The 23958-nt window shown below is 36.0% G+C and overlaps 3 protein-coding genes across 5 annotated transcripts; 2 read left to right on the top strand and 1 right to left on the bottom strand.

The window, feature by feature from the left end:
* The first annotated feature begins 3923 nt into the window (after positions 1-3923).
* LOC122310531 (proline-rich receptor-like protein kinase PERK9) lies at positions 3924-10564 on the top strand. Of its 2 annotated transcripts, none has more exons than XM_043124484.1 (9): positions 3924-4183; positions 4461-5856; positions 7288-7698; positions 7778-7864; positions 8556-8626; positions 8713-8789; positions 8931-9078; positions 9806-9967; positions 10083-10564. In XM_043124484.1, exons 2-9 carry the CDS (start codon positions 4755-4757, stop codon positions 10260-10262), a joined length of 2238 nt encoding a protein of 745 aa, XP_042980418.1. In that variant the 5' UTR covers positions 3924-4183; positions 4461-4754; the 3' UTR covers positions 10263-10564. The 2 variants fall into 2 exon arrangements, with proteins under 2 accessions (XP_042980418.1, XP_042980419.1); XM_043124485.1 differs by having other exon boundaries at positions 4455-5856.
* Positions 10565-11514: 950 nt separating this feature from the next.
* On the top strand, positions 11515-12388 carry LOC122309399 (probable calcium-binding protein CML16). Its single transcript, XM_043122881.1, has one exon. It carries the CDS (start codon positions 11629-11631, stop codon positions 12109-12111), a length of 483 nt encoding a protein of 160 aa, XP_042978815.1. The 5' UTR covers positions 11515-11628; the 3' UTR covers positions 12112-12388.
* Positions 12389-13991: 1603 nt separating this feature from the next.
* Positions 13992-22958, bottom strand: LOC122309398 (putative phospholipid-transporting ATPase 9). 2 transcript variants are annotated; one of them, XM_043122880.1, is made up of 12 exons: positions 21249-22958; positions 19222-20567; positions 18470-18580; positions 18122-18398; positions 17873-17961; positions 17666-17774; positions 16559-16768; positions 16304-16429; positions 16103-16201; positions 15788-15979; positions 14824-15110; positions 13992-14668 (listed from the first exon to the last, which is right to left on the bottom strand). In XM_043122880.1, exons 1-12 carry the CDS (start codon positions 21642-21644, stop codon positions 14635-14637), a joined length of 3276 nt encoding a protein of 1091 aa, XP_042978814.1. In that variant the 5' UTR covers positions 21645-22958; the 3' UTR covers positions 13992-14634. The 2 variants fall into 2 exon arrangements, with proteins under 2 accessions (XP_042978814.1, XP_042978813.1); XM_043122879.1 differs by having other exon boundaries at positions 13992-15110; positions 21249-22955.
* Positions 22959-23958: the final 1000 nt, after the last annotated feature.

Genomic DNA, 23958 nt, shown 5'->3' with positions numbered 1-23958 from the left:
TACGTACGTGTTGCATGGTATCAATCCAAATGACATCGATCTTCATGAGAATTGTACGTATTTAATTGTCTAGTACTCTCGAACGACGAAGCCTTAAGGCCATGGCAACATCTTAAAAATTATGAGTTGAATTGGAGCTAGCTTTGGTCATGAGTACTTCAATTGGTTTATTCCAGATTAGGTCGAGCATTTTCATGTTGCAATAGTGATCAAGAGAATAGATCATGATTGGAGTGGTGCAAGATCATTGTACGTACAAACAAATGTCTAGAAATTACATCAGGGCTAGGAATACTATTGAGCACTTGACTTTGAGATCATGCAAATTAAGAATGAGAAATTCTAGCTGCAATCATGATTGTATAAATATTGTGCAATCATTTTAAAAAATAAATAAATATAAAATTCATGTGAAAAAAATTAATATTTTAATAATAAACCTCATATTTTTTCAAAATGAATGATTTAATTTTGAGCCTTTTGAAAATACCAATATTGCTTTGAACTCATCCAAAACCAAAAAAACAGTAAGTGGAATGGGCCATGGCCTTAGTTTGGGTTTAATAGCACTTCCACCATCAAATGCTATAGTGGGATGTGAGAGGAATATGGATCCAAATCCCATGCCATGGGTTGAGTGACACACACATTTCAGAAGGGGCGCAGCACCAAAGCCATGCTCGCGTCCATGCAACAGACTCCATGCCTCAACTGCAGGGACGAAGCCTACGCCCTTCGTAAAAAGTTAAGAGGGGTACATTACTATATTGTCCATAAGTTTTGAAGTGGGTCATTTTTGTCATCATTAAATTAGAGTAGATTTTGCTTATAATATTATTTATCTTTTAAGAAATTCATTTTTCTATATTTTTACTCACTTTATTTGTTTGTTCATTAATGTACCACTTTAGAGGTTGATGGTATTCTTAAAAATCTCAATTCAATTATTTATTTTAACCTAAAAATATTCAACCACCTTCCTAAATTTATAATGGGACTTCGCCTCTGTCTTCAAGATTTGTGGATTGCTCTACTACCCAAAAGGTCGGCGCGCATGCAGTGTGGACTGCAGGGGAGGGAAGTGATCTAGCAAGAGTGCACCTCAATAATTCAATTATGCAAACGTAGAAGGTTATGTGTGCTTTGGAAATCATTTGCGGATATGAATATTGCCACCACCGACACCTCCCAACATTAGCGTAAACGATAAAGACAAAAAGTACAGCAAATAAAAGAGTAAAAAATAAAAATAAATCACAAGAACCAAAGTAATTGACTTTTTCGTACAACCAGTTTTTCACACGACAAGACATGAATCATCGAGGTTAAACTGGACGTTCTCTTCCATCTTCTGAAAAGCAACCATTTTCACGGCTTGCCTAAGATCATTAAATTATTGGCAAACTCGGCCCGCCAACATTAAACTTTAACCGAGAAAAGGTACAACAGTCTCCGTTTATACCGAAGAAATTTATGAGTTCTTTTAACTCTCTTATAAAATCAATTTAGAGAGAAAAGTTAGCTTTAATCTTATAAATATATTCAAAATCTTATTATGATATTCTTTTTCACGTATATATTAATATTTTTTTTATTTTTATCACAAGATAAATAGTGTGAGCGTTGCATACTCTGATATTTTATAAAACAATTCATAAGCCTAACAATCTTATAAAATCGGTTTAAAAAAAGAAATTTTTTCTAATCTTATAAATATGCTCAAGACTTTATCAATAAATAATGTGTGACTTATTCATCAACATATATATTGAGTTAAGTTGAATTGTAAATAATAATATTTTGTTGATTTTATAAAAATAGATTTAATTTTTTTAAATTGAAATAAATTTAATTTTTTATATTAAAAATATATGAAGTAGGTTGAAATAAGTTTAACTTTTTTATAAAAAAAATTGATAAAATAGTGAGTATTATCAATAATTGATATGAAATGAGTTGAGTTTGATTCGACAATCAAATACAACTTTAAGAATCTATTTTAAAATATAATTATTTTCAGATATTTTTATATTATTTATAAATTATTCCTTATTATTATTTATATTTGAAGTATTCTGAAAGAAGCTTAATTGCCATGAACTAAGAGTGTCACTAATAAGTTAAATAGTTATAATTAGTTTCCTATTGGCACTCCCATCACAAAAAGGCAAAAACATTAAAAATTTTATATATAGTAAATTTTGTATATTTATACACTCTATTAATATAATTAGTTATATCGTTTTTTTTTTACCAATTATTTCAATTATACAGTTAGATTTTTTTTTTTCAATAACAATATTTTACAAAATAGAATTAAATGTCCACAAGACTATATGACTATTTGGTTGATCTTATATAACTCTAATCAATTATAGTTATATAAAATAACAATATTTTTATAATATTTTATAATTATGCTCTTAAAATAGTGAATTATATATGTACATGTATATATTCTTTAAGGGGAACCGATGCCTGAAAAATAAAATTTAAAATTGAATTTAAATCTTCACCGTTTGTTGAAAAAAAATATATACGTGTCAACATTAAATTATCAGAACAGAAGATGTCGTGTTAATGATAAAGTGGAGGTAAGCCGAACCCATAGGTGGCAATAGCTTTTCTCTTTAGCCAATAAACCCACTTTTTAAACTAATCATGTTATCTTAACTTAAACGGGGATCAGATCAGGGGTGACCCACCTTATAAGCCATGCTTGTCTTTGTTCTTAACGAGGTCTTTATCATACGATGCGACAACCTTTGCCAATCTGTCCAACCTGTTGACTAACCATTTTTCAGTGTTTATATAAATATATATATATATATATTAATAAGTATTATAGTTATAAAAATAAATTTATATATTAATATAATTTAAATTTATTTTGTAATAAAATTATAATAGACGTTTAGGATTTCAAATATCACCGTCAAACACAGGAGGGCTATAAATTATTTCTAATAATTTATAATATCAAACGGTCCTACAAAGACGAAATCAGCTTGATGGCACAAAATAACAAAGAGATACTGTTTTTTTTTTTTTTTTTTTTTACTATCATAATTCATTAAATATTTCCAATGATTAAAGATATTTGCAAAGACAATAATAAATATAATAGAGCACCTCTAATACAACCTAATAGGGTCCTTTGAATTTTATTTATTTATGTTGAAATGATCAAAATATTTTATATTTTTATACAAGATATATTATGCTAGCAATTTCATTTAAAAATTAAGAGAATCTTTGTCTATTTTGTAATAAAATCCTATTCATTCAACCTAAATCAGAGAGGATGGTTATCGTATTCATATTTTATTTTAAATGAATAATATTCATTTTACATCTATATTTTTATGGGATCTACTACAAACAAACAAATAAATAAATAAATAAAATAAATTTATAAACTGACATGATTTTATCAAATATATCTAATATTTTTTATAATAAAAATAACTTTATAATATGATATACCACATCAAACTATATTATTTTATAAATTTATTTTTATATAATTTTTTCATAATTAAAATATTTTTCTATTTATGTATAGATCACATCTCTGCCAACCATGTTTGAGCATAAACAATTTAACAAAAGAAAAAAAAGTTGTCTGAACAGGAACATCAAATTTTTCATCCAAAACAGCAGTTAAGAAAGAGCAAACTTTGAGTCTTTGAGAACCTTGTTACACGTTACAAAACTTTAATGCATTATTCAGAAAACGATTGTGAAAGGAACTAAAGATAGAGATAGAGCAAGCGCTGACAATTTGAGATGCAGTGCGTTTACGTTTCGTAGTTTCCTTGCTACTACCAATGATATATTTAAATCTTGAATTGAAGTGCCCAGTTACAGCTTACGAAAAAGGAAGAAAAATGAAACAGATTGTTTGAATATTTTGAACTTTTTAATAAATAATGCGAGAATGATTTGTAGCGACTTTATTCAATGGTTCATATGTGAATAGAGATTCTACTGTTTCTTTGGGTCGCTATCCTTGATTTGAGACCCCACAATCTGTCTCCGTGTCGTGCCGTCCGTTTATCCATGCAGGAGAGGGACAGAGAGAGGTTTTGAAGGTTGAAGATTGACCGCGAATTAAAGCAAAATGCAGTTAGGAATTCAATAGCTGAAGAGATAATAGACTTCTGACATTCTGGAAAGAAAGGTGAGGTTTTTGGTGTTATTCGTCTTTCTAGACAATTCAAACGGAATGGAAGTTGCTACATTTGCTCCGTTAATTTTCGTTATTTCGTGTGTTCATAGATAAACCTTAGGTGTAGGTATAATCATTTTTTTCTTCTTCTTTGTTTTTTTTTGAAGTTAAATCAGTTCATTACGATTATTTTTTTATAGAATATCGTTTACTTTTTTGAGTTCATTGATCTGGGTTCTTGCTCAAAAACACTCCTTGACGATCCGGATTTTGCTTTTGGAAGTAATAGGCCGACTGGTTTTGCTTTTAGAAGTGATTGGTAATCGGACTTGTGCTCAAAACCTAGCCAGACATGTTGGGTTTTGCAGTGGACGAGGTTTATGAGCTGAGAGTGGAGAGTGCGTGGTCTTTGGGGTCTGGTTGGTAAAAGTTCGGTGATTTGAAAATTTCTTCAAGTTATGAAACTCGGGTTTGGCGTAAGATTGGAAATTAATCGCTGAGGTTGGATCAAAGTTTAGCTTTTGAGTGAGAATTAAGTGGATTTTGTGAATTCATGAACGATTTCGAAATACGAGAGATTTAGATGGCAAGCACAGTGCCATCTCCGGATTCATCTCCCTCTACCGTGCCACCACCTTCTACCACTATATCTCCTTCCACCAGTTCTCCACCGCCCCCCACCACTTCGTCACCATCACAACCATCCTCCAGCACTAGTCCACCCCCACAAACTGCTTCTCCTCCAGTCCCCACTACAACTTCCCCACCTTCTCAGAACACTGCTGATCCACCGGACCCTAACCCTTCACCTTCACCCCCTCCGCTCACAGCATCACCCCAACGGGCCCCACCACCCCCAGCTCCTCGGACTTCACCCCCATTGGCACCTACATCACCTCCTCCTCCTCCTCCTCAATCTGATCCACCTACATCATCATCCCCACCTTCTGAGACTTCACCTCCATTGGCACCTAAAACATCACCTCCTCCTCCTCCTCCTCCTGCTCCTCAATCTGATCCACCTCCATCAAGTCCCACTTCTCCACCACCACCAACACCATCAAGTCCTCCAAAAAGTTCTCCTCCACCACCTGAAGAACCTAGCCCCCCAATCTCACCTCCTCCTTCATCAGCACCACCGGTGAAGTCACCTCCACCACCATCAAAGCCCCCTCAAAATCCACCACCACCACCACCACCACCATCAAAGCCCCCTCAAAATCCACCACCACCACCACCACCATCCAGGCCACCCAAAAATTCACCTCCGCCACCAGCATCAAGACCCTCGGGTAATGCACCTCCACCGGCTGGGCTTACTCCTCCTCCAACCGTTTCTGATCAAACTCCTCCATCGAGTTCTCGTCCAAAATCATCACCCCCACCACCCACGGCACCACCTCCTCTTGCATTTGTTTCTTCCCCATCTCCTGTTAACAGTCCAATCCCACCATCAAATGATTCAGAGACTAACAGTACTAGTCCTAATGGAGTGGAAAAATCAAACTCCACTGGTAGTGGAAGCATTAGTACCACTGGCATAGTGGCTATTGGTGTAGCGGTGGGAATCATAGTGCTTAGTCTCATTGGAGTGGCTGTCTGGTGCATGAGGAAGAAAAGAAAACAATATTCCGGACTTGGCGGCTATATCGTGCCATCCCCTCTGGTCTCCTCTGCAAAATCAGGTACATGTTAATAAATAATGTTTTAAATGTAATTGGCTTAGCCGTCCAGTTTTTCCTTTCTTGCCTGTTGTATCTATACGGGATACTGATGCCCTAGATATTCGGTTGAACTACCATTTTGTACCACTTCTTAGATGTTCTGTCTTCCTCTGTGTAGGATTATGGCTGGATAGTACCGTGAATTTAGACAGCTGTCTTAGTATCAAAATGTATTTTTCATTTAATTGAAAATTTTTGGTTAAATTATGAGAAGTTGAGTCATTTTTTGCTCTTTTTTTCCTAGTTCCTCTCTCTCTCTCTCTCTGAGAGAAAAGAATAGTATAAAATGTGTGCACCTAGATGAAATATGCACAGTTCCGCATTAGTCCAAGATGATTTTTTTAACAGAGAATGAAAGTAAAATTCTGTCCTTTTCGTTCAACAAAATGTCAGGATTATGCTTCATTTTGATTAAAAAAAAAAAAGGTTAACAAGTGCATGGAGATAGAGTGTGTAGGTTTGAGAGTTTGGAGTAGAGAATGAATTTGTAAGAATTTTATAATAATACTCAGGGTTTTGCTGGTATTTGATATTGTTCTAGCTTCCATCTTTGATTCTTTATCAATGATGATCTGGGGTAATATGTATATAGGATATGCAGAATACGGAAGGTCTTAAGGGAAATCTATGTTTTTGCAACAAAATCAAGAGGTTGAAATATTCTACACAGAGATTGGTTCATATGAGCCTTTTTATTAGAGGAGTCATAACCAAACTTCTACTTTTATCCTCCAACCTTGGTTGTTTTGTCAATTTTCTAGCTGAATATTTAGTTGTATCGATTTCGTCCTCGTATTTGGTCAAACATGTCAATATTTCCTTAACCGTCTCCTGGAGCACAGGAATTGCTTACATGTTTCATGGAATTTTCCAAGTCATCACTTTTTTCGACATGGATTCTTATATCATATAATGCATGCATTTCCCTCTTACTTTCTTTCCATTACTGACCTTCAAAGCCTTCACATGAACTTGATCTTTTCTTCCATCACTGTTTCTTGCGGAACTTTCATCAAATTGATCTTGTTACCTCCAGAATCTAAATGGTGTGATATAATTCCATGTTAGCAATGGCTTGGACAATTTCTGTGAGTCGTGTCAGCAATTTCCATCCTCCAGCTGACAGCAAAGATAACATTGACATGATCTAGGAAATGCGGTAACGAAGTTGACACAATTAAATGTTCAGGGATGAAATTGATGCAAGGAACAAAGTTGGGTGAAACTCATAGTCAAACCTTATATTTAGGTCAGACTGCAGTTAAAAGTTATTGGAGACCTATAATCTTTAGATTGGAATTAGTTCATTTTGGTTCTTTCAAACAATATGGAACTACATGATTTTGATTGTGAAGGCATTAAGTGAATTAAGAAGTTGTATAACTTGTCCAGATTCAACCATTACAAAGACACATTCTTCAGCTCCCCTTGTACAAAGTGGTTCAGGCAGCGATTTTGTGTATTCTCCCCCAGAACCAGGTGGATTAGGCAATTCAAGGTTATGGTTTACATATGAAGAACTATTCAAGGCCACAAATGGGTTTTCAAATCAGAATCTACTGGGTGAAGGTGGATTTGGTTCTGTGTATAAAGGAAACCTACCAGACGGGAGGGAGGTAGCAGTAAAACAGCTAAAAATTGGTGGGGGACAGGGTGAGCGAGAATTTAAGGCTGAAGTTGAGACTATCAGTCGGATACACCACCGTCATTTGGTTTCATTAGTTGGCTACTGCATTTCTGAGAAACGAAGGCTGCTTGTCTATGACTATGTTCCAAACAATACCCTTTATTTCCATCTTCATGGTAAATCCATTTCTAAGCTGAAGCACTTTTTTTCTGATAATGGGTTACTGATCGTTTGCTTTGCCCTCTCATTTTGTAGATGAAGGCAGGCCGGCTCTGGACTGGGCAACGCGTATTAAGGTTGCTGCTGGTGCAGCTCGTGGAATCGCATATCTCCATGAGGATTGTAATTATCTGTACTTTTTTCTAGATTTTGATAGATAATGTTCACCTTCACACTGGTCCCATTACACAAGGACCCTTTTGTATTGTTATGTTGGTTCTATAGCAAGATCTATAAGTTGCAGCCTTTCCAGATACAGTCCCAGGAAATGATTGGGCTCTGATGTTTGGAACAATGGCATATTGGGCACGCTTCAGTACATTTGTTCAAACATAAGAATACATACGTACTACTATAATGAGGAAGGACATTCTCCAATGAATATAATCCAGGCAAATAAAAGAAGATTGGGAGGGGTGGGGGATGGAAGGATTTGTGGCCTTCTTATTGTTAGTTCCAAAATGACGATTGCTTTTTCTCTAATATTGGTTGACAAACAAGAGTATGCTATTCCCAGTTATCTATATATCAATTCTAGAAGTCACTATGATCTTGGGATAAAGTTTCCAATTTTCAATATTCCTCCAAGGTTTTGGGGAATTATCTTTTCAGAAGCATACACAGAACGTGGGCTTGACTTGTATAGTTATACAACCAAACTATTGATAATTAAAACATGATAACCATACGATATTACCTTGACAAATGCACAAGCTTTAGCACTAGAGATGGTTGAAAAGAAGGTTTTTATTAACCAAATTCTGTTTTATTGCCATATCTGTTGTTGAGGTTGTTTATTTTGTACATACGGCAGGTCATCCTCGTATTATTCACAGGGATATTAAGTCATCAAATATCCTTTTAAATAACAATTTCGAAGCTCAGGTATGCACTATTTTTTCTCAAGCTAGATTGAGAAATATTCTTCTGTGTAAATCTGAAGACTATATTTTCTATTTTTTACTTTACAGGTTTCAGACTTTGGGCTTGCCAAATTAGCTCTTGATGCAGACACACATATAACCACCCGTGTCATGGGAACTTTTGGGTAAGCAGACCATTTATATTTATAAGTCCATGTGACCATAAAGGGCTGGGGGCATCTACTAGTTAAAGTAAACCTGCTTCAGGAAAACATTTGTTTTTTCAGATGCAGTATATGTTGATTGTATTTATTTATTGGTTTCAGATATATGGCCCCTGAATATGCGTCAAGTGGAAAACTGACTGATAAATCTGATGTATACTCCTTTGGAGTTGTGCTGCTGGAACTCATTACTGGAAGGAAGCCTGTGGACACAGCCCAACCCTTGGGAGATGAGAGTCTAGTTGAATGGGTAACATATTCCCTCAATATGGTCCAAGTTTTCTTCCACGGCTGAATACCAACGCATCTGAACTTGTTATTTTTAAATATATAAACTTTTCAAAGTTTTCAACTTAATGTGTCAATAACTATATATATTTTATATATTAGTTGTAAGAAATATATTGTTTTAATGACGGGGAATCTGAGAGACCGTGGAAATGCAACATATCTTTTATTAGGTTAAACCCTGGATTTGTGTAACGTGTCTCAATCGCAAAGATTAGGTAAATCATTGGTTTTTCATTTATGGGATGTGGCCTCTAGAAATTGTTTGCACTTGTGGGTTCAAACCTTTAGACCTGGAGGGAGCATACCACCGAGACCAACGCCCTTACTACTTGAGTGAACCCCTAGGGGTTTATATGAAATATATTACTGTAATTACCTGAGATATAGAGAATGATTGTTCTATCGAACCTTTGTCAAATTCTTAATGAGATTGTGTCAGAGCAGAAAACAAATTTACACTGCGAGTGAAAAATAAATTACAAATTATGTTTATATAGTTTAAGTAATAATGAATTTTGTGAGTTTTTTTATTTTATTTCATTAGCTATATTCTTTAATATTTTAATAAATTTTCTTTTTTCATAAGTCCTGTAGATCAAAATTCTGGCTTCGCCACTGTGTGCATCAGCCACATTGTAATATTTTACAGCCAAACTTTCCTGAGCAAAAAGCACTTTATATTTCAGGCCCGACCTTTGCTAAGTCATGCACTTGATAATGAGGAATTTACAGATTTGGCAGATCCAAGGCTCAACATGAACTATGTTGAGAGTGAAATGTTCCATATGATTGAGGTAGCTGCTGCTTGTGTACGACATTCAGCTACCAAGAGGCCACGAATGGGACAGGTAATGAAATTTGCTGATGCAAACATCTGAAAATATTTCCTTTACTATTCTCATTCCTGGTATTGAAAAACAGATGCATGGAAATCATCTTTCTTGGCATTCTTATTCTTCTCAGGTGGTTAGAGCCTTTGATGGTTTTGCTACTTCCGATCTAACCAACGGAATGAGAGTGGGGGAAAGTGAGGTATTTAACTCTGCACAACAGTCTGCGGAAATTAGATTGTTCCAGAGAATGGCATTTGGCAGTCAAAATTACAGTACAGATTTTTTTAGCCAGAGTAGCCTGGATAGTTAAGAGGATGTGGTAAATATTGAGAGGGATTATAAAATTAAACCAGGAGGGCTTGCCAAGCCGGGTTGGAGGCTTGTTCAAGTTTATTTAATTGGAGTCTGGCTCAACCGAGAGAGTGTACTTATCGCCCATCAATCAATAGACATCATCAGCTGTAGAGACTGAAACCCCTTGATTCTTGAAGCTAGGTTCTTTTTTAGCTCCAATACGTATGAGGCTTTTGTACTTCTGTATTTTTTGTATGATCAGAGATGGAAATCTGTTTCCACGGTTAGTGTTAATAAAGCTATTTTTCAGTTTTCTCATCGGAGACTTGCATAACAATTGGGATGCTGTTTGATTCTTCTCTGATATTGATTACCCCTTTCATAAATCAACATTTGAATCGTACTTAGAAGCTTTTCAGTTTCATGCTGGGAAAATGAACCTTGCAGCACCAACCATAAGACAAACGCAGAACATCTTAATCAGCAACTGAATTTATGGTAAGGATATCCTGAGTTCGGTTCTGTCAAGCGATTGTCTTAAGAGTGTGTGTTCTCTGCTTTGGACAGGCCACATTAACTGACTACAACAACCAAAATACTCTCAGTTTGCAAGTACCAAATGCTTTTTGGCGACTCTCGTCACTCCCTCTCTTCATAAGAATTATTATTTTTTTATCGACACATTTGAACATCAAACATGAAGGGAGTCCACCAAGACTAAAGCCTTTTCCAAGTGATGCAACACCACCAAAGGATTAGTGGGCGAGCCTTGCACTTTACTATCCCTATTATGTCCTTAAATATCTCAAGGATTGATCGGTTTGGTCCATTCTCACATTTAATTAAATAATACACATATATTAGACATACGAATTTAATCCACACACGTAAATATTTAAATTCATTTATATTTATCAATTTAAATCTTTAAAATAAGAGTACTACATATAGTCGTGTAGTATGCAAATGTTATGCAGTCGTTTTGAAGAACAATAAGGTTCACTGTTAAAAAATTAATTTCCTTTCACATATGTCTCTGATTTATTTACTTTTTTTCAAAATGATTTAATGACACTTACATATTCACGATTATAACTATTATTGTTCTTTGAAAAATAAGATACTTAAAATTATTTACACACTCATATTTTAAATGTGGAGAATTTTTATAAAATAAATTATAAAAAAATAAAAATTATTTTACGCAAATACCTTCAATTTAAAGCATCGTCGCTCTACCTCGGATGATGTCATATTTTAGAGCTTTATCAAATAGTACAAAAGTTGGAAACGAGTTGTCTGGTCTGACACATAATATAACTACGCAACGCGTCCAAGATTGAAAAGTCAAACCCCAATTCTTTGTTCCGATTATCTTTACGATGGCCAAGCACCAATCGGATCAGCTGAAGCAGCTCAAGGAAATCTTCATGCGCTTCGACATGGACTCCGACGGCAGCCTTACCCAGCTGGAATTGGCGGCCCTTCTTCGTTCACTCGGCCTCAAGCCCTCCGGCGACCAGCTCCACGTCCTTCTGGCCAACATGGACGCCAACGGCAACGGCACAGTCGAGTTCGACGAGCTTGTCCAGGCCATCTTGCCCGATATGAGCGATCAGGTGCTCATCAACCAGGAGCAGCTCCTGGAGGTTTTCCGGTCCTTCGACCGCGACGGTAACGGCTACATCACAACGGCCGAACTCGCCGGCTCCATGGCCAGAATGGGTCACCCTTTGACGTACCGCGAGCTCTCCGAAATGATGCGCGAGGCCGACACCAATGGCGACGGCGTCATTAGCTTTAACGAATTCACGGCCCTCATGGCCAAGTCCGCTTCCGATTTTCTTGGCCTCGCGGTCGCATAGGAACATGATTGGGGTGAGAGATGATGGATGGTTTGACTTGGTCACCTTGACCATTTTCTCTATGTTTAATTAATTAATCTCATTGAGTGGAACAACCAATGATCAGCTCATGAACATCATAATATCTGACATCTACCCTATCAGAGGTTTCTGTAGACATTTCCTGTAAAAATTAATTATTCTCGTTAATGTTCTTTGTAGGGTTAGTAATAAAAATCTTGAGAATATTTGAAGAATTGTATGAAATTTTTGAAAAATCTTGACACGCTTTTGTTTATTTGTTTGGTTGTTTGTTTATTTTTATACAGGAGGTGAAAATTCAAACCTACTTCTCCTATTTGGAGACGAGGCTTTTTGTTATATGGTCAAAAGACCTTAACTTGACACGCATTTTGGATTTTGAGAAAGTAGATTATAAAATTTAAATGAAAGTTTTTTTTAAATATAATTTATATTGGATTTTATAAAAATGGTTCAAGTTGAAAATTTCTTTAAATATAACTTTTTTTAATATACTTATTTTTTGTTTTTGTAAATTTGTTTTGTATTATTTTTCCATGGAAATCTAGCGGAATGTTTGGATGAAAATTTGAAGTAGAATACTTTCTTGAGATTGAAAAATGTTTAGATTGAAGTTGTTTTCTTTTTCTTTTGAGAAAACTCGAGAAATAGTGATAAGTAAGCATGCTCTTAAAACTATGGAAAAAATTGAAAAGATAATATGAAAACAATGTTTGGACTTTTGTTTTTGAAAAAAATATTCTTATTCTACGAGACAATTTTCTATAAGGAACTTACAAATGGGATCGTAGAAGGGGTGTCTCCTCACAAAGAGGATCGTAGTGATTAGACTCGGATGATTGTTTATCAAAAATACAGGTTTTCATAAATTTATTAGATGATATGTGAGAGCTGACACCTTCCGACAACCTACCTAGCGTCGGAAGGTCAAGAAAATTGATGACCTGATAACAGGGGAGCCAACGAGATTTTAGGCAGTAATATTTGTATCATTTAACACTTAATTCCCCAAAAATCATTAAAGGGAAATACATAAACGTGTTGTACAAAATATTCAAAAAGGAAAACTACACATATCTCCCATAATATTATATATTTTGCTTTATGGCCCAACTTATAATCAAAACTCATCACTTACCCGCATTTTGAAATATAAATTGTAATTTATTCATCATTAAAGTGGATGAAAATAGATAATTAAGAATTGAATGTTAAAAGGGGGTAAAATTGTTACTTACTTTTCAATTGGGGAGCTAAGTAAGAATTTTGAAAACTTAGTGGTCATGCCACATAATAAATAACAAAGAGAAGAGATAATAATAAAAGTTCTCAAAACTTAAATCAGTCAATGGCCCTTTGCCATGTCCTATGCCCAAGTCCACATAACACGACATGATGACTTGATAAAGCAGTAGGAGTTCCTGCAAATTTGAGATGAGAAATATTTTGTCACAGATGGATTATACAAAATAAATCTTACAAATTGATATGACTTTATATTATTTGGTCATTATAAAATTACTTTTATTATAAATTAGATCTAATGAATCACATGAAACCACGTCAGTTTGTAAGATTATTTTTATAATTTCTTTGTAACTTATACCAATCCTCATTCAAGTTATTAATTGGATAAATATTATATGTTAATAATTATATTTGGGTCTACATCTTCTAGATATGGTGACAATTGAAGAGTGCAACAAAATGGACAAAATGGACAGTTCTCAAAGCCTAAATATGGTGAAGGCATAGCATAGCGCAGAGGTCCTTCATTGTAATGCTATTGATTTGTCCATGGATTTCAAGGAAGTTCCTCAGTTACAGAGCAGTAAGGACTCTCGAAACAGAAAGCAACGTGAACAAATGAATGTATCTGCATTTACGTATGGCACAAACCAGATTCCTGAAGCAGAAGTACATGTTCTAAGAACTTAAAAAAATAGTATTACAGGAAAAACGAGGGTGCTTCTTTCTCTTTATATAACAAGGAGCAACACTATCCAACCCTACATTGAATTTGCTCCGTTCTGTATGACATTTTCTTACAACAATTATATACAAAAACGTATGGTTTAAGCAACAGATGTAACCTCACGTGGCCAGAAGTAGAAACTTTGTGACAATATTTGGGGCCATTTTATCCATCCAAGATATGTTACAGATGAGTAATGCTTCTTCTGTACAGGGTCATCTTGCAGCTGTGATCTCTGCGGCGTACCTTAAATCGAAGTGCTAGTAAGCCAATAAATAGCTCATATCAAGTGGAGTTGCACGCAGAAGGCAAATTTCAAAGTTTCTGCAAGATGTTTATGACCTGCATTCTTTGACAGCTAACAATGCCGGAACAAATTCACAAATATCACCTGTGGTGGTTATTTAGTCCTTGCTGCTAAGCGCGCTGTGAAGCCTACAGATGTTGGCCGCAACGACTTCTGCCGCATCATAGCACAATACTCAGGATCGTTTGATTGGCCATCATGCCTTATCCACTGAATCATTTCATGGTACATTGGAAAGAAGCGCATCTGAATTGCTGAGTACAAAAAGTATGGTATTAGGGTTGAGATCACCACAACGAGAGTGACAAACCAAAAAGAGGCAGCTGGGGCAAGGTCTTCAATTAAGAGTTTGTAAGCAGTGGTTGAAGTTGTGGGAGACATGGCTCCATATGCCAAGAGGAAAAGGTACCAGATAGCAATTGAACCCCAGATGACAACATGTTGCACGAAGGTGAAGTAACTAACGGCAAGTGCAATCTGCAAGTTTACGACCCAAACAATGCATGTGTACATTGTCCCCCCTAAAATATCCCTTCCAGCAGTTTGTCCATCATTATTGAAAGCCTGGAGCTCCAGTGCTTTTGTGCAGAAGAAGAAAATGATTAAGGCGCTGCAAAACCCATTTAACATCCAGCCAAGTATTCTTCGCCAGCTGAAAAGGACATTCTGCACCCCTTCTTGGTATAACAAAGGAAACTGCAAAGGAAAAGAAGGCATATTCACCACAAAGGCATACAAACAAAAAATGTAATAATTCAACGCTAAGTATATGTTGCTACAGATATAACTAAGGCCGGTTTTGCTGTTCAACACCAGAGGCACCTCCTATTGCAACAATTTTCAATGGTTTTACTTCTGAGACATTATAATGCAACAACACTGGTGGCATCTCCACCATGTGAATTCTGGTAATACTTTAGTCTTCAGTTTTCCACTAAGTAATCTAATTGTCCCATAAAATGGGCATAGAGCATTACATGCCACTTGAAATTACTTATAGCTCTTAAAGCCACCAATAGCCTGTTCGAACAATGGCATTGGTAGGGGGTTTTTCAAGTGATCTCAATGTAAGAACAAAACTTGAAGCCGCCATACTTGGAAAACATATTTCACACCATCCTGAGGGTCTTAAGAGGAATTAGTGGCTAAAGGGGGAAAAATGATAAATCTCTAACGTTCTAATCCTTCTCACAAAAACGAAATGTTACAACTTCCTTCCGGTATACCCCCACCCTAAAAATAAAAAACCACCAAATGGATTATGGTACTTCCTACACACACATTAATCATGTATATATGGGTCACATGAGATATATTGTCATTAACCATTATAATGGACGTAAGTGAATCCATATACTTGACTGTTAACATACCTTGAGACAATACCTAGAAGAAACATCCTGAGCAAAAATGCCCATAGCAACCACTGGAATTGACGAGAAGAACACATTATAGAGCGACAAAAACCAATCATTGTACGCAGGTTGCCCAGAGAATGATGCATACGCCTCATATAAGAATAGAGTGAAACCAAATGTAATATTTTTGTAGAAGAAGTAACATATCTGCCAATTGAAGAATGAAGAAAGTAAATAGATTGCCACATGGAGGTTTAAACTTGTGATAAAATTTAGAAAAGGCACTTCTTCCAGATTTTGAGCCAAAATCCAAATATAAGAATGGATTACCATTGACGAGATCCTTCTGTAACACCAATGTCCATGCACAAGTAGCAAACGTTCCAGATAGCGAAACTGAGCAATCGCAACATCACTTGACATGACTGCCTGAATTGAAACACGAGATTACAAGGAATGAGAAAAAACAATAAAACCTAAAGGTTTCCCACCCTATTCAAAATAAAAAATGCACAACAATCTCTTGAGCACCTGCATTCCTTCAACACCACTGATTCCAACCCCTATATCTGCTTCTTGAAGCATTCCCACATCATTGGCACCATCACCAATTGCTAAAGTTGTTCTCCCCGTTCCAGATTTAACCAGCCTTGTAACCTTTTTTCATCAGGAAATACAAGTTACTCCTAAATGCTATTTATGTATTAAATAAATAAATAAACAAACAAAAGATGATCCAGAGAAGATCTCGTAGAAATTTTAGTCTCTGAAAAAATATAAACCCACCAGTGCCTTCTGCTTGGGTGATGAGCGGCAGCATATAACAGATGCACAACGAATTGCAAGATCTAGAAACATTTTGTTCATATTATCCTCTAAAGCATAAGTAAGTGATTTCCCATCGATTATTAAAGCAAATGCGTCAGATCCCCCACTTGATGAAGTAAGCTGAGCCTTCCCTTCAGTAATCTGACTGAGGACACTTTCCTTCGATGCCTAAAGAATGAAACAGATCTATCTTATTAGTATTTAATGCACATTGATCTATAGATATCATAACTCAAGTTCTGCCAAGTATGACAGAATTAATAACTGAAGCCTTAAAGCTTTGCACCAAATTCATTGATCTCATGGTAAGCACAAAGTATATACACCTCAGTTCAAAAGTCTTAAGCCAAGCAAGAAGGTTTTTCTGTCGACACTCGCATTCTTTTGTATTCCTTATCTGCTAGATTACCTTTTTCATATCTCTTTTTGCAGAATTGAATTTTCATATAACACAGGTCCAATCATAAACTATAGGGATTCAGACATCAATCTTTCTACTTCCACACAGAATGCCAAATCGGCACCATCTCCGTTTATTGTTTATGCATGAGGAGATGAAATTGGAGGAAAAGAGAAACTCAGTGGAGCAAAAAAAACCAAGAATAATGCAATGCAATACCACCCCAAAATATAAAAGTGGTGACCCAACAAAATAAATGTATCAGGCACTACCAAATAAAGGTTAAAAAGGGAGAAAACGCAAAAGATTCTTGTTGATTTATCGACTGTAGCCTGCCTTTGAAAATATATACTATAGGCTAAAAGGGAGAAAAGGAAAAACATGATATGTGTTCGACCACCATGTTACAATCGGCTAATATACACTTTGCATCCAGTTGGCTTCAAAGTGAAGCAAAAAATCTTTTAGGTTGACAAAGTCTGGCATTTCCTTGTATATAACACATCAGAACTTGGTCAGCCAGAGTCACATTAAGCTCATGGTATCTCATAAGCCTCCTGTATCATTCAAGATCACTTTCTGACAAAAAACTAAGTTCCACCCTTGAAAAGTAAACTAACTTAAAGGAGACTAAAAGAGAACCAAGGGCTGAAATACGAACTTACCTTAGAAATGGCAGCCTTATCTCCTGCCCTTTCCAATGCTTGAATTTGGGGACTCTCCAAATTGATTATAATCTGCTTCATTCCTTGTCTAAGCAGACTACAAGCAAAACTGCAAATTTGTATCTTTAAGTCAATATCTCCAAAAAATAGTATGAGAAGTAGGCCTCACCTCAAAGTCAATATTATAATCAAAAGCAGAAACCATACCCAATATTGATGGCAGTCTCCATCTTGTCTCCAGTCAAAACCCAAATTTTAATTCCTGCTTGGGCAAGCTTGTCAATGCAATTAGGAACCTGATGAGCACAACAGAAGAAACATCATGTCCAAATCCCACACTCTATAAAAGAAAAGGGGTACTTGGGAACACCTGTTTATTTGTTTCAATACATTTTTATTTTACTTATAAAAAAATAAAAGGGGTACTTTCATTAGAAATTAGTGCTTTCAACCCACCCCATTTTGGAGTTTGTCCTCGACAGCAGTTGCACCAAGAAGAGTTAGATCCCTCTCAATATTGTCTGCTACTTCATCAATCAGCGTTTCCCGATCTGCACTGACAGAGTTTTTTGCCTCATTGAATTTCTCGTTGAACTCCTTGTACTCTTCTTCACCAACTTCACGATAGGCAAGTAGCAAAGTCCTCAGACCAGCATCAGCATACTCGTTAACATGCTCCCTGGTCTCCTCTTCAAACTCCCTACCATTCTTGGCAAGCCTTCCAAACATGACACTGCATGGGAAATAAGTTAGGGTGATAAAAGGAGATAATGACACATACGGTGTTTCAGGATGGTCACATACCTGTCAGCACCTTTACAAAGTATGAATATTTTTCCTTCCTCGTCTCTTATTATCACAGACATCCGCTTCCTTGAGCTGTTAAATTCTAAAACATTCAGAAGTTTACATGACCTGCAAAAGGAAATTATTCATTGAAGATTTGGTCCTTTAGAATTTAAGAATTGGCAAAACTAAAGAAAGTAGCCCCACATGCACAAGTTTGTGCAGCCACAGGAAGAGTGGCTGGAGGGAGTATTTGACTCCATTTTCTAGCATTTACATCCGAAATGAGATGAACATCACAATCACAACCAGAATGTAGGGCAGCACGTTATGAGCAAAATTGGTTGAAGGAAACCATTTCATAGGGCCCCACGGAACTTCAGAGGGTAGAAACATTGAGGGAAAAAGGTATAAATACAGATTTAACTAATGCAAAAGCAGCTTTATTTTCGTTCTAAGAGCAATTAAATGGTTTGAAGGTTTTTAACAAATTACTTTTTGAGTTCAAATCTTTTGAGGAAGCAATCACAAGAAATAAGCATAGAGGAAGCTCTGTCAGATAAGCAGCCATTGCTCTCTCAATCTATTCTCCATTGGGCACTGTAGTGAAAACTGGATATGCTCAGTAGCAAGTAGGTGCAAAATCACAAATGGGCCCTCTGAACGGGGTATTCAGATGGATCCATATGCATGGAAATGGCATCAAATAGCATAGCAAACACTAATTCTAGCCTCTCACATTATATGGCATGCAATGAAAAAACACTGACCTTTCAACTCTGTTGCCAGACACAGGATCCAACTCATGCAGTGATATGCTTGTCTGGGTCCTCTTGTAGAATTCAAAACCAAGTTCTCTTGCTGCAATCACAAATGCTGCTTCATCCGGAGATTCAGCTTCATATGAAACCTTCCCTGTCTCTTCATCGACTTCAGGTATGGCAGTATGACAGATTGCCAACAACCGAAAAAATTTCTGAATGACTTCTGCATGAGGCTCATTGACCCAGTTTCCATTCATGATTCTTTCATCTTTAAAGTTAAAGCCTTTTACGGGTGACTTTGAATCAGTAGAATCCTTTTTGTGTTCATTTGCTTTTTCATTAACCAAAGGTGAGCCATCTCTTCCATCCATAGCCCTTTCAACCTCTGTAACACCACGACCATAAGCTGTCCCAGCCACAGAACACTTGATGAATTCCATTGAATTGCACGTCAAAGTCCCGGTCTTATCAGACAGTATCGTGTTAACTTGGCCAAGTTCCTCATTCAAATTTGAGGTACGGGCATGTGCTGGTTTGTCAGCTTCTTCGTAGTACATGTGAATATCTTTATTGATGAAGATGGTCTGAAGCACTTTCACAATTTCTATGGACACGTATAAGGAGATTGGAATAAAGTAACCATATAACATCATGGCTGTCAGAAAGTGCAAAAATGCTGCAAGTGGTGCTTGTTTGGGATCAAAGAAAACTGTAGAATCATCTGGCCTAAGATACCACCTTTTTGACCTCCCATTTTCCAAGTCATCTTCAGTTGCAATGCCAAAAAGAATAGATCCAACGAATGCCATCAGAAATAGAACACAAAACAAGAAGTAGATAATTTTGTCCATCTTCTTCTCAATTTTGCTTCTCTTTGAAGGGGGGTCGGTAGAATTTTGAATAACCTTTGTGTCATAACCAGTGAAGACAACAGCACCATATATGTATTCTGTATTTCGGAGTTTAGAGTCTCTAAGAAGAAGTTGTTGGGGAGAGAGAGGATATTGTTGCTCTTCAAACTCCATACTTCCAATAAAAGAGTACAAATTTGCATTGGGATCTTCGCATTTAACAAGAGCCTTAAAATCAAAGAAATTGGAGTCCTCATGTAAGAATGAAGTAACCTCCAACGCTTGCTTTAGCTTTAAATTTGTCTCCCCATCAAGGTTCATGGTCTCAACATAGCAGATTGCATCATCATAACTGGATGAAAGCAAGATAAGATCTGCCGGGAAGAATTCGTCCTTCTCCACCTTTACTATATCTCCCACTCTCAGGTTCTTCCATTCAGTATAATCAAAAACTCCATCACGTTGATACACTTTAACCTTTCTATTGTTCACCTCAATATCCTGCAAAATTACATATCCTGGATTAACAGCTTGCCAGAAAGAATGACGCATTGTCAGAATTTTGGTCCGTGACCAAAGAGAAGATAACATAGTGGTTCAATATTTAGTACCATGCAAATTGAAGAAGAATCCACAATAATCTTGCGAGTCCAAATAACAGAGAAACATAAGTTGCTTTCTTTCTTTTTATCGAACTCTTTTTTTACCCTTTTTTAAATCATTCAAGTTTCGAGATGTGGTCGTAAAAATAAACAATGAAGGAGAGAATATTAGCGTCCTACACAGATCATGTGATATTAATACTTCTTCAAATTGCACATCACCTAACTAACGCAACGTATGCGCCATGAATCTAGACAAACGACTTGAAGTTATCCATATACTCTCGGCGGTGTGTTATAAACAAGATTAAAATAAATGTTCTTTGCCTCAATCGTAATGATAAAAGTAGCATACATTTCACAAAGATCTAGACTTTTCCTTACAAGTCCTTATAGTAACTATCACGAAAATTTCCATCAAAGTCGTTGATACCCTCGCAGCCTCGGGACACTCCTCGATACGCAGTTTTCAAAGAAAATTTTCATATATAATTTAATGAGAAAGAAAAGCTCCTGAAGCAATTGAACACAATATGAAGATCAATCAACAGAAACAAACTTGATGAGCCAAAAATGGTACCTGCTTCTTGCGCCGCCAGTCTTCAATACCCTCTTTCACCATCGTTGCTCCGATAACGACAAATAGAGGGAGGATAGCACTAACGGCTGTATAAGGCGCGAGCGGGGTGAAGGCCAAAATGCCAGTAACCAAGAAGTAAAAGTTAGCCACCCTCCTAAACTGCTCGAACAAAGACTTAGGCAAGAAAGTGGCAACGGTATACTTTGTAGTCCTAACATAATTGCCCACATACTTTCGAATCCCGGCCTCAAAGCTGTCCGGTTCGTTGCAAAAAACGACCCTGGAAAACCCCGGACCCCCAATCTGCGAATGGTCATCATCCTTCAAAGATGCCTTCCCGCATCTGAATGAGTAGAGTTTGCTGAAATGCAGCTTTCTCCTTCTACCCCCTCTCATCTTTATTTCTCTACAACTAGAAGTGCAAGCTCTCACCAGCTCCCACACCAATGTCAGAGAAACACAGAGCCCACGAGCAAGGATAACAATTTGCTCCTTTCAAACCAAATTCCCTCACTGCTAAATTCAGCTTCTTCGACTTCCAGTATCGTAACAAATACCAACACCAAACCCCAAAAATGTCAGAAGACCACAAATTCCCTCCCTAGAAGAGTATTTCCTCTATGGATAATACAGCTTCTTTACTTAACCCAAAAGAAAAAGGAAAAAAAAAAAAAATTCCACAAGCAGTACCCAGTTAGTACAATCCTCCCGAAAAGACGCAATTTTTTAACGCAAAAACCCAGAAAGGGAAAGGGGGGAAAAAAAGCAATATCAGTCTATAAAAAACAGAACCCAGAAAAAGTTCCACGCCAGGACCCCGACGACCAAGTACTAGAAAAGAAATATGACCGAAAAACACACCAGAAAAAAAGAAAATAAATATTTTGAGAGAACAAAGCAAAATGGAAGGAATACAAGGGAGAGTCTCTAATGGAAGAGAGAGTAGACGGGTTCAGACAAAACGGGTAACTTGTACGACTCCACGTATCCTTAACACCAAATGTAATCTCCGCCCCAAACCAACAACACCCGGAAGCATAAAATCTCTCATACAGCCTCGTAAATCAGCCAATTTATATGAAAGGCCGCACCACGAGCACGTAATATATCCCAGACGACCAGGGACACGTACGAAGATTCCTACGTCTGAACTTTCCTCCGAAGGATGATGGAAAAGGGAAGGTTTGAAAGCAGACTTGTTTTGGATCTCGTATTTTGACTTTGCTGAGGCGCGATTCGTTAACGCGCATTCTCTCTCTTGGCTTGAACTGAGAATGCGACACTTTCAAACTCAAAACTACTCCCCATAAAATACAATTCCTACCATGTGAAAACCAAATAGGAGACGTAGGAAGAATTGAAAAATGATTGAAAAAAGAGGAGGCTAGAGACCTAGAAGGCAAAATGGGTTTCTGGAAGACTGATCAAAAGAGAATACCAGTTTCGCGGGAAATCTTGGTAGCTCATAAATACAGCGCTGCCTCTTCGTACCGATGGGAAATAAATTCTTTGCTCTCGCCATAAGAAACTTGATGGAAGAACAGAAAAGAAAAGGAGCTAGCAGAAATAGAAACGAAACAGATCAATATTACAATATTAATAATAATTTTATAAAATACAGAAGATAAATACTTTAGCTGGAAAATCACAATATACAGGTATTTGACATGAATTAAATTCGTGAAAATACCAAAAAAAGGGAAAATTCAAAAGACGCAAAGAGTGTGAAGAATGGGGCATTGGAGATATTACGCCGTCATGGCGGGGAAAATTGTAAAAATGTACGCGCAATGCAGCGTATTGGATGGGTTCTACCGCGGTCACGCAAACTCGACACTAGTTATCACGTCATCACGTGCAATTTATTACGGAGAGACTCGTTTATCATATGTTATTCGTGTAAAAACTTTTTTTTTTTTTTTAATTTGGATTTTATATTAATTTTAATCATATTAATTACAATTCACTTGAATAATTGATCGATAAAATTATTTAAATTATGTCATATTTGACATCTTCAAACACAATATTGAAGTGTTTTATTAATTAATTATTTATTTATTATTTAGAATTTTTTAAAATAATATTTTTAGTATTAAATTGTCTGAAGACTTTCCAAAACGAATATTATCTTGACCCGTCGTATACACAATGATCGAGAGTAATTGGTGGGGTTTCAAATTTGGCAAGTGAATGACTTTAATCATGAAAAATAATTCAACGGATTTCAACCTTTCGAATCCATCCATACATTTGGTGACACGTTACCATATGTTATTGATCGGCTCTTTTATATATATTTGTAAGTATTGATTTTGGCCTTTTGGTCTAATCAAGCCGCCTATAAATAAAATTAATATTATATATAGCCGTCAAAAATCTATAAATAATATATAATTATTTTTAAATTAATAAAATTTATTATTAAAAAATTAATTTATTATATAAATTTTATATTTATTTTATTCTTTTAAAGTAAATATATATTGTATACGTACTCATAATTAAAATTATCATTTTTTAAGAAAAATGATTAACACGTAATGATTTAGTATTATGAACAATTAAAATTTTATATTATTATTAATATTTGAATTATCTGTTAATATTTAAATTATTTTTTAAAAATAATAAAAGATGATATAATAGTGATAAAAAAAAATATCATATTTATAAAATAAGATTAAAGTCGAATAGAGTGTAATACGTA

This window comes from Carya illinoinensis, chromosome 5 (assembly GCF_018687715.1).
Source record: "Carya illinoinensis cultivar Pawnee chromosome 5, C.illinoinensisPawnee_v1, whole genome shotgun sequence".
In the NCBI taxonomy this organism is placed as follows: domain Eukaryota; kingdom Viridiplantae; phylum Streptophyta; class Magnoliopsida; order Fagales; family Juglandaceae; genus Carya; species Carya illinoinensis.
Note: the sequence above shows the minus strand (reverse complement) of the source record. Positions and strands in the feature narration are given on the sequence as shown.

What these genes read in the sequence shown, in the direction of transcription:
- LOC122310531 (XM_043124484.1), top strand. Translation starts at nt 4,755, where the DNA reads ATGGCAAGCACAGTGCCATCTCCGGATTCATCTCCCTCTACCGTGCCA. An exon ending in CGCATATCTCCATGAGGATT is followed by an intron (nt 7,865 to 8,555) that starts GTAATTATCTGT and finishes TACATACGGCAG; the next exon opens with GTCATCCTCGTATTATTCAC. An exon ending in ATAACAATTTCGAAGCTCAG is followed by an intron (nt 8,627 to 8,712) that starts GTATGCACTATT and finishes TTTACTTTACAG; the next exon opens with GTTTCAGACTTTGGGCTTGC.
- LOC122309399 (XM_043122881.1), top strand. Translation starts at nt 11,629, where the DNA reads ATGGCCAAGCACCAATCGGATCAGCTGAAGCAGCTCAAGGAAATCTTC.
- LOC122309398 (XM_043122879.1), bottom strand. Translation starts at nt 21,644, where the DNA reads ATGAGAGGGGGTAGAAGGAGAAAGCTGCATTTCAGCAAACTCTACTCA. An exon ending in CTTTGTAAAGGTGCTGACAG is followed by an intron (nt 18,399 to 18,469) that starts GTATGTGACCAT and finishes TTTCCCATGCAG; the next exon opens with TGTCATGTTTGGAAGGCTTG. An exon ending in ACAGAAGGATCTCGTCAATG is followed by an intron (nt 15,980 to 16,102) that starts GTAATCCATTCT and finishes TTCAATTGGCAG; the next exon opens with ATATGTTACTTCTTCTACAA.